Below are 11,327 nucleotides of genomic sequence, written 5' to 3'. Positions count from 1 at the left end.
AACGATAATTTCTTTTTACAGATAGCCAATCAGAATCCATCCTGCTGTAACGAGCTTGAGCATATAAAGTGGCAGACAAGCACGTGCTTAGAATAAACAGAACGATATCGTCCGCTGGTGTGGACACTAATATAGTTATCTTTATAGTTATCGTTCTTGGTGTAAATGGGCCTTTAGTGTTTAAAGACTACTATAATTTTCAGCTACAAGTTCTGAATGTTAAAGAGAAAAACATTCATTTTATTCCTGCATAAAATGATTAGGACTTAATACAACATTGTGCTTGGCTATACACGTGTTTTTAACTGAATAACATGTTCATATGTCCCCCTGAGATGCTGAAATGGTGGAATGAAAAGAGACTGAGAGAGACCACCCTACATGCAGTGGGAACTACAGGGATTTAGCTGATAATGCTGCACTTAAACCCATTACCATCTTACCACGGCTCTCCAGGATCCAAGGTTTAGAGGGGAAAAGCCGTACATGGAAGCCCAGTAAGAGTTAGCCTCAGATGGGCAGCGACTGGAAGGTGAGTGGCAAAGCTAATGGACCTGAGTGGAGGGAGATGGGAGATGGGAGGTGGATAAGGACAATGGTGGGGGTGAGGAGAGGCCTGAGGTGGGCTGTGCTTACCTGGACACACAGCAGTGTTATTGCAGGGTCTCTGTTCACGCAACGGCCCGCTGCACTGCGTGCTGTACGACACGGAGACGCAGAAGCGTGTGCGGCTCTGCCAGCCCTCACCGCACGTGGCCGAACACACGCTCCACGCAGACCACTCCTCACCCGACGGAGGATCCACTGAGAGGGACGGGGGAAGTGGGGGCGGGGATGGGATGGGGTAAGGTGCGGAGGAAAGGGTAGGAAAAGGGCCAAAACTAATTAACATGCGGGATTAGCCACCTCATCTAACAGGGGAGGCTTAAATAATTTCATTGCTGATTCCATATTCTCAGCATTTCATTTTATGCTTTTAGTTTTAGGATATGTAGGTCAGCCATCTATACAAGGATTTCACAAGGCTGTCCAATTGATCAGACTTTAATATCTGAGCAACTGGGAAAGCCAAGGAATCATGTGTAATCCCAAAGAAATGGGAAGATATTAAATGTCCAATTGGAAACACTTGGCTGTCCTGACATTCCAATAGATAATATGGGCTGTCATGGCAATCCAACAGGAAGAGTTAGGCTATAATTACCATCCAGTGGAAATGGAGAATCAAGAATGTCCAATAGAATGATATTGAATGTCAAAACGAAAACTGATAAGGAGGAAAAGATTTAATCTAATTCTGACAACATTAGAGGCATTAAAATGTTTAGTTTCCATACTAATACCCTGCATAGGCATACTAAACAATATGCATTTACAATAGTTGTTACCATCTCCTTCCAAAAGTAAATAAAAAAATGGTAAAACCATGCACAATTTATTAAAACACAATTTCTGATTAATTAAGCTAAGTTTTTAGAAGCATTCATAGAGGAAAATGACATTCATTTTGAACAGTTACTCATATTGGTGGTAACTGTAAATATGATAATTTGATACAATTTTATATGATAAATATGACAAATTCATGCAGTACTCACAAAGAAAAGACAAGGGATACAAGGGATTACATCATTATTAGTAGCCCAATATTTATTTTATAATAAAGCATGCAAATCAAGCTTCACCACCCCCTTGTTCTTGGTTGTTTCATAATACGGGGTTACGACCCTTTCAAAACTCTTTTATCTTCCTTGTAAGCAATGGTGTCCATGATTCATGGATATCACGATGTTCTGCCATGAACCATGCCATAATACACATGACAAAGACAAACAAAACTTAAATCACAAGGACAGGAGCATAAAAAAACAAGGCCAAAGCCACATACGCATCCAGTCTACTCCCCTGTATGTGAACTAGTGAGTGAAACGGTTGCAAGTGTGTGTATGCGTGTGACCCCAAGCTGAAGTGGAGGCTGATGCCACCTGACTTCTTACCTGTTTGGGAAGACTGCTGTCCACTGCGGGTCTTATCAGAGTCCTCTCGTTTACGGCTGTCCACCGAGCGCAGGGATTGGCTACGAGTGCCAAGTCTGCCTTTGCCTGCAGGATGGGGTGGGGTTAGCAACTACAGTCGACTTCTGATCGGGCAGTGCTGTGCGAACTGAACATCTAGACCAGCATCAGCCATGCTTGGGATTTTGTGTGAAGTTTAAGGTTACATATCTGAGAAGTGGACCTGTGTTTGGTTTGATACTCTCCATGCGAACATGAGACTGTGTGAGAGTTTGGACACTTCTGAGTTTGCGTGACCTTGAAACTTGAGCTTAGAACATCGAAAAGTGTGCTGAAAGAGGGCAAGATGGAGCGAGCAGTGGATGGCAGATGAAAAATAAGCAGACTATGCGGAACAGAGACAGACAATTGAGGTAAAGACATCTGCAGCCGATGGCCTTGACCATGGAGTGGGGTTTACTCATGGCCTCCATCCAAACTGAGTGAAAATCTACTCACTACAGTCACATTCATACTGACTTGGTCAGTGATGCCCTTACCAAGCATGGCCTCTTGCATTCCTTTGTATTTCACTGGACTTAAACCCTTGCCTTTAGAGGAAAACTGCCTGTAGCCTATGGGTCCAATGAAAAGCACACAAAAACGCTCATTCTATCATTGGTCTATCATTGTATCATCCTTATTGCTCTATCATTACATCACACAGGAAGCAGAAACATCTTATTTTTTTTAAGTGAAATGTGAGGAATGTAAAAAAATGAGGTGTCAGATAGTGATAGAGAGAGAAAGCAAGAGAAGAAGTAGATGTGCGAACGGTCACATGCATTTGTGTATGAGCATAGAACTTACCAATGCACGACTGAGAGTTGCAGGGACGACCTTCTTCAAGAACACCTTCGCACTGGTACGCCTCCTCAGGAGGTGATTGACAGGTGCGTGTGCGCGTCTGGACTCCGCCCCCACATTCACTGCTGCACTCCGCCCAGTTGCCCCAAACACTCCAGCCACCTGTATTAAACCCACACACAGACACGAACAATCCGTGTGAGTGTAATTTCCAAGAAAAAGCCATTTCTTAATAAATTTCCATGACACAAATTAAATTTCCATCCCTGCTAAGCAATAATGTTCTGATTTCGTAATCCATTATGATGGCACTAAGATGTAGAAATGGACCCATAAATACCAGTAGGATATGAGTCCCTGTGTTCTTCTCCCTCATGAATGTTTAATAGCAGACATTGCTGCCTGTCTGATCCCGGAGGCCCCGACAAATATGTATTAATCTGCATGAATAGAACATGAAGCTGGACCATGTCCAACTGCAGACATTTTTAATTACTCACAAATCAATTGTACGGGGGAGGGTATGTAATTCTACTCTCAGTGCATCTCTACCAGGAAAATGGGAACTGAAATGAAAGTGAAAAAGACTCAGATACAGCTCATATTTAAAATGTTCATCAGAAGATTTTGGCATCTATTACATGGGGAGTGTCCATATAGACAATGTAAAGGTCAGTTAATGGGGTCAATGGTATATGTCGAAGATAATAAGGTAAGAAATGTAGTTAAGAAAGAAAAACAAAACCTAGTTGAAAAAAGAAAAATAATAGTTTAAAATGCTAAAAATGTATTTAAACAAAGGGCCAAATTCATTTTGGTTTCATATTTTTGAAAAACATTTCAAAAACTCATAATAATAAATAATACAAAATATGTTTTAAGAATTTATAGCCTTGATATAATTTATATTTATACTGTAGAATGTTTATTGAATTTATATTTTAATAAGATTTATAGCCTTTTAATGAGACATTTTTACTACAAGAAAAAAAAAAAAAAAAAAAAACATAGAACCTACACACATTTTTATTTCAACTCCAAACAATTTTAAGTATTGAAATTAAAGTTACGTACAGTAGTGGCCAAAAGTGATGTCCGGCCTAGGAAAAATGGCATCTTCACCCTTTAGTCAAATATTATAAAAAATGTGTTCAAGATTTTGTAAGCATAGTTGTGCTTGGAGTCAAATTCAATAAATGAACACATGCAAAAACAAGAGAGAACCAGTGAGATTTTTTGTTTTTCTATTTATTTGTTTGCATTGTAAAATGAAACCTACATACTGTATAAATACCTAGGTGTCTTGTTCTTCCCTCATATATATATATATATATATATATATATATATATATATATATATATATATATATATATATATATATATATATATATATATATATATATATATTAACAATTTATATATAAATTGTTTTCCTCATATTTTGATGGTTTATTCAAACTTGTAGGGTCAGTAAAATCAAATATCCCCTCCGGGCATAGCTTTTGGTCACTACTTTATGAATACAAATTAGGAAATGCATTTTAACATATCTTTTAATACCTTAATAAAGCAAGAAAAAAAGAAAGAAAAAAGAAAACAGTGCCACATCACTGACCCTAAATATCAACCGACCCCTTCCTACTGTTACACTTGAAACAACCCTCATGCAAAGCCCAAGTTAATACATTATGCTACATAAAGGCCAGATATAAAAATAATTTATGCCTTTTCTGCAGCGCAGATACAAATCTGCCGGCAAGCGTGTGCTGAAAAGCAGAATCAATATCTATTTGTTTGAGCAGGATGAGCGATTAATGGCAAATTGTTTACTTGGGGTGCTGAGATTGGCTTTGTCTGCAAAAAAAATCCATCATGTTGTGCGAGACACATTCACCTGATAAAACATAACGGATTCTAATCTTCAGTGCCACGGCCTTGAATTTAGCATCAAATGTCCTCCTTGCACAGCAAGTGACAATCACATGCAAAATTAACCGGGACGGCTCTCAGCCCGCTGTCCTGATTAATCCCATCCACCAATAACGCTTCAAGTCAGATGGCTTCATCAACCAATCGCACGTGACATAAACAGCATGCTTAACCAATCCCTTCTCCAGGGGAGACTGAAAATCAGTCTTAAATAAGCTTCTCAGCCTCTGTGCTGAATGACTTCAATCTTATTTTAAACACTGGCTTTTATAAAATGGCTGGAATTAGTATGGTGAGACTATTCGTAAGGCAAGCACTCTTTAGAAAAGCAAATAAGTCAAGAAGTCCAGATAGGGTGGGAAAATACAATATTTAGAGATAAGATTTTCTCTCTCTGTGAAAAACGATGGGAGACTGCGACCTTTTTTTGACTCAATAATCACTGGCTGAAGGAGAAAAAGGGGGGCATAATAATGTAGTGTTTTCTTTCTCTGTCCCCAAGGACATTTTATTATGCTTTCAATAATTTAGTGCGCTTCTCTTGTTCGGTGGTAGCTTCCTTACATCCAGACTCTTTGCAGCAAATGCTATATCATCTTTAAACGCTCATATTCGTCCTCTGCTCGGATGTTTCTTTCTATTCATCAGCCCTTCCTCTAATTCTGTCTTTTCCCCTGTTTTTCAAATTGCAGCTGCAGCATGCACCTGTTTTTCAAAGGATGAGTGTGTGGATATACATCATTCTGCCCATTAGTAATATCATCTTGTTGGAAGGCTTACGAAAACCCCAAAGTGACCTTCACTTTCCCTCAATGGCCGGCAGAAGGTGTAATAACATCTCAAGTGACAGTGATCTGAAATCATCAATATAAGATCTAACCATAATCTCACCCACCACAAGCCCTTGCATATCTGCTACAAGCCAAGATCGGTCAGTACATCTAAATGACACCCTACATTTGACTTAATGCATTGGTTTTGTTCATGCACAGATTGTGGATCAGTGATGGATAGCGAAACATGGGAAGTGCTGACACCCAGAGGATGCTACTCGTCATTGGCATTCACACCGGCAACAAAAGAGCATGCAAGCAAAAAGAAAAAAGTTGATTTAAAAAATAAAGAAATAAAGAATATTTTAAATTGACATTTGGTAAAAAAAAAAAAAAACCTTATCTGATCTCTTTAAAAAAAAGTTACTTTAAACGTCTTTTCTTATTGATGTAGAAATTAAATGGATAAAATCTGATTTCTGAAAGACTTTCAGAAAGACTTCTGAAAGTGTTTGAGCGAAAAAAGAAATGAGACATCCATCATCTCACACCTTTTTTTTTTTTTCTCTCTCCCCCCGTCTCTATCTGTCCCTCTGATGGCTGAAGCTCACAGGTCTAATCCACTGTTCTGTGTGTGTGCATTTCTTCTGTCAGTATCCTGCTTAGAATAAATATTTGAACAGCTGTGCTTACACATCTCATTGATTAATCCCACTCCAGGGGCAGGAAACACAATTTAGGTTTGCACCCTTGCCGCTTCACATAATCTTTCCTCTCTTGCGCCGCAGTGCCCAAAATGATCCACGCAAACCGATACACGCATTTAGTACAAATCAGTATTATATTATTATAGGCCCCAGGCCCTACAGAGGATAAGCGAATTGGAGAACGGATGGATGGATATTATTATATTAAAATATTAATATTATTAATAATGTTTTTTGAATATACATTTATGAGTAAATTGTACACGTTTATATTAAAACACATTTTATAAGTAGCATATTTCGTGCTATTATTCATTAAACACTGCTTATTAATGAGCCAATGAGAGTGTAACTGACAACGTCAAAGATAATAATAAATAATTATTATGAACAATTAATTATTCACTTAGAATAGCAGTGGATAAAGTTAGTGAACCAGCCTTATTACTTATTCAACGTGATAAACAAAATATACATTTATAAGGCTTTCATAATAATAAAGCAAGGGGTTTGGGTGGGGGTTACAAATAAACGAAGAGGGGTATTTTTATTCATCTTAACTTAAGGTTCTGTCTTCATAATTATAGATAATCTACCCAGAACCACCATAAAGTTAATACAACAACATTCCAATTACAATATGATGTCTAGAAAAAAAGTAAGCAGTGATTGGACCATTGTTTTCAACCAATAAGATGCATCTTCCCAAAAAATATTAGAGTGCTGCAGCACACTACGTTAGTCTAATTGTTTTCTCAAAACTGGCAACCGTCCAGATGAGATTATATGTGGTGGATTGTCTATTAATCTCAATTAAAACACAATTATTGTGTTTATTTTTTAATAATATAATTTTTTAAATAACAAAAACGAGTGATATTTACTCAAAATTCACACAGACTGACACAAAGCATGTTTAACACAATTAAACAATTTGTTCTGTTGTTTCTTCTCTGGTGACGTGTGATTAATCACGTTCTCTCATTGGCTCACTAATGAGCAATGGGCCTGGGTCTTTCTCTATCTCATAGGTTCATCCTGGTGACTTTGATACCTGTTTAGTGATGATGATCACCACTTCTGCTCTGTCTTTCAATGTTCACACAATGACAACAGCAGTGACTTCTCATCAGTGGAGTGTATGCGTTACAGGATTACTGACTGTGTCAGGGGGGAGGCTCAGAGTCTACACTGTTTACTGATGAGCAAGTAGATAAACAGATCAAAAGTACGACAGAGGCATGAATAGGGGTTTGGTTGAATGTTCTTTGGTTGCAGGTGCGGGTCAGAGAAGTCGACGTTTCAATTCCGAAGATGGATGCCTCTCCTCAGCAGGAACAAAAGGGGAAAAATCTAGCTTGAATCAAAAACACCTTCACTAAAAGGATCAGATGGGCCTCCCACTTTTCACAGGCCCAGATGAGTGGAAAAATAACAGGCTTTTCTTATTTTCCCCTTGCACATCAATCTTCAGCAGAGAAACATCTGCTCATAAGAGCAAAAGGATGTGGGTGCACATGTGAACACACACACAAACATACACACAAACATGCCACCTTGCCCTCACTTCCATGCACTTTCAGCTCTTGGATCAGTGACCGCCAAAATGGATCATCACACTGGGGCTGAACTACCCAGAACAGCATCTAACTCTCCAAAACTCAGTGACATTTACAGAGAAATAAATGTATCTTAAATAAGTTTATTTTATTTTATAGTTTTAAATGTTAAGGAGAAAGAAAGGATGTATAGGCTGCATATGAAATTGCTATATATATTAAGGTTGATTAAAGTGTCTAAATGAGTACATATAAGGAAATGCAGTTTTTAAGACCAAAAACCATTAATAGACAAATAATGAATAATAGCATAATCAGCACCAGTCAACTGTGAGAAAGTTGTTTTGCTTAAAAACAACTACTTGAATGATTTACTTATGAATGTAATGAATTTCAGTGTGTACTGTATCTTATAATTGCAGCAAGTTTGTTTAATTGATTTCTCAAAAAAAAAAAAAAAACCTGGCAACTGCTGGTACAAAAATGCAGGTGGACGTTCAATGATACTATTCCTAGCCAGATGTGATGATATGTGGAATGCAAAGTCTACTGATTCATCTTAATTAAAACACAATATATAACATTATGGTAAATGGATTTAAGGTGTCAATCTCAAATCATAAAAGGCTTTTGATAAACGATTATGAATAACACCACACTGGACAACAAAACTAAATCAGAATTAGTTGATGAATAGCCTGACATAATGCACAGCTTCTGACTGAAATACAATTATTTTATAAAATCATGAATAAAACTAAAAGCAACTTTCGTTTCTTTCTGTGTATGTGCAATTAAAATGTCTTGCTATACTAAAGCACTATTTTTCTACCAATGAATTTCCATAAATAAAGTAATATAAAATAAAATAAACACCTGAAGCTACTAACTTGATGAATTTCAGTGGGTCAGTGTCTAGTAAACTAGCCTTTGCACTCCAACAGCAGTTACACTAAAAGAAAGGAGATAAAAGTGCATCCCAATTTTTCCCCATGTGCCCTCATAATCTTTAATCAAAATAACCTTCCCTCCCACGTGCAGTGACATCTCTTCTCTGATTATGTGTTTCCGGCGCAAGAAAGGGAAAACCTGTCAATCACATGAGATTGATTATATCAAACCACAATTCAACGATCCAATCAATTCCTGATGGCCAAAACAAGTCCCGTCCTAAATTTTCTCTGACGTGTAACTCTTACATGTCATATAGGGAACAAAAAACAATTGCAACGTCCATTTAAAGGCACACTATGTAACTTTTCACCACTAGAGGTCGTTTATTCAAAACAAAGGCGTAGCTTGATGACGCCTTGATTTCGCGGAATCATGGGAGTTGTTGTCTTCACCTCTACAGCTGGTGGAGAATACAATGGGACTCAGGGAGAAATCATATTCATGGATGACCGGTAATGTATTAAGGATTTATTAACGTTATGAAAGCCATTGGAGCGGAACGAGGCCGCTGGAGCGATTGCTAATGAGAGACAAGCACGACACAAAGCTCGAGAGCAGTGGAGCTTTTATTATGCAATAGACCGCTTCCGCTTCTTCCGGTCTGGAAGACACTAACTGTGTTGAGCTGTATAACAATTATTAGTTTTCTGTCGATGAATGTATCCAAATAGTTGCTCGCCTGTCTAATAAAACACTGTTTCCATGGTTTCTACAAAAATCAACAGAAAATTGAGGGTAACGCAGGTATGATGTAATTGACAGGCAACGCAAGGTCATGGTCCGTGTCCTGGTTAGAACTGCTTATTTCTCTGGATTTAAACATTCTTAGAAACGTGGGATAATGTAAGTACACAAATCAACTAAATATATAGTGGGTTTTGGATATTTTGATCCAAAAATCTTACATAATGTGCCTTTAATGTTGACAATAAGAGAGAAGGAAAAAGATGCATTAGATAGTAAACTTGATTAAAACAGCCTTCAGATTGGGGACTTGACAGCGTACATACTGAGTGTCTCACTCTGAGCTAATGTTCCTATGGAAACCACTTTGGTGGCACATGCATGTTCCAGAGCCTTAGGTGCATTAAGCATTCCTACATGCCCATGTGTGGTGCCTCTCAAAAGTATATGGCTTTATCAGACAAATAACCCCTAATCCCCCTAATCAAACCATTCATCTCTCCTCTCTCAATCTCCCCTGCTCGCTTTCACTGGGTCAATCTCAGCATGTTAGAAGAGATTTTCTATCTTTTATAGATTCTATTTTGTATGGACTGCAGGTTAGATGTGACTCTAGAGATGTGAGAGGGGGTAATCATACAGATAGGTCGGGGAGCTCTTAACAGCACTGTTGTCTTTCGCTCTCCATCACAGACACACACATACTCCCACACACAAACACACCAGGTCTATCTGCAGGAGCATGTGTTCACTAATAAGCAGCTGCCTTGGATTTTTTAAAGCTCATCCAGGGCCAGACACCAATCTGAGATGAGTGTATATGTTTGCGTGAGTAATTTTAAGCATTTTGATATTGAACAAGAAATTTGTTTGTCCGCCGCTTGATTTGAATTGATTAGATCATTGTGGTTGTCCCGTATGGAATGCCAAAGCTGTCAATATTAAAAATAAATAAATACATAAATAAATACACAAATAAATGTAAAAAAGAATAAAAAGAAATAAATATATATATAAATAAATATACATAGAAAAGCAAAAAAACGAAAATAAATAATTATTTATACATTTATTTCCTTATTTATGTATTTATTTATTTATTTGTTTGTTTCCATATTTATTTATTTATTCTTTTATTTATTTATTCATTTATACATTTATTTATTTTTACATTTATTTATTTCTACATTTATGTATTTCTACATTTATTTATTTCTTCATTTATTTCTTCCTACATTTCTTCCTGCATAGGGTAATGAGGAGGGTGTGGTTTACCTCAGACATAGCAATCGAGCTCAGAGTAAGCGAATGCGAAGGGTTGAGGCCACAGTGACACCCTGTGGCGAAATACAATAAGTATAGCTCACTGACGTTGATGCGGTCTGTGACTGCGAGGTATATGGTCAAAATCCTAAATCTTACTGTGTGACATGGATAGGCTACTCTTTATTCCGGACATGGCCGTTGAACATCGTTTGTATGGATTTGTAAAATGTCCTGGGCAGGCCTGCTTTGAATTTTGAATGCTCTTTCTCTGACATAATTTTACTCTTCGTAGGTTCCGCGCCTCTTGCACTCCTCAAATCAAACCGGTGCGTGCGCATATGGGCAGATCTAGCAACAGGGGTGGTAGCCATGGTTGCGAGAGTGAGTGACAGTCGCCCCAAACCAATCAATTGTTTCGTCCCGAATGGAAATAATGAGCTGTGTTTATTGCAGATTAAAAGGTCTACAGTCACTCGATTTTTATACTCTCTTTTTTTCAGAGCACTTACATTTTAATTATGTATTGGTATATAAAGACAGTTTAAACAAATTTGAAAAAAAGTTTTTTATAAAAATCCTACCTACCCTACCTT

At 37.7% G+C, this 11,327-nt stretch overlaps 1 protein-coding gene across 1 annotated transcript in view; it reads right to left on the bottom strand.

Annotated features, from left to right (window-relative positions):
- adgrb1a (adhesion G protein-coupled receptor B1a) overlaps positions 1 to 11,327 on the bottom strand; it is a gene marked incomplete at its 5' end in the record, with an annotated part of 65,971 nt that overhangs the window by 47,856 nt on the left and 6,788 nt on the right. The window contains 4 exons of the mRNA XM_081388494.1: positions 637 to 804; positions 1,998 to 2,102; positions 2,555 to 2,629; positions 2,865 to 3,023. Of these exons, the coding sequence (XP_081244620.1) occupies positions 637 to 804; positions 1,998 to 2,102; positions 2,555 to 2,629; positions 2,865 to 3,023 (507 nt within the window). The remainder of the gene's footprint in view (positions 1 to 636; positions 805 to 1,997; positions 2,103 to 2,554; positions 2,630 to 2,864; positions 3,024 to 11,327) is intronic.

Source organism: Scardinius erythrophthalmus (genome assembly GCF_964197995.2).
Source record: "Scardinius erythrophthalmus genome assembly, chromosome: 16".
Taxonomy (NCBI): domain Eukaryota; kingdom Metazoa; phylum Chordata; class Actinopteri; order Cypriniformes; family Leuciscidae; genus Scardinius; species Scardinius erythrophthalmus.
Note: the sequence above shows the minus strand (reverse complement) of the source record. Positions and strands in the feature narration are given on the sequence as shown.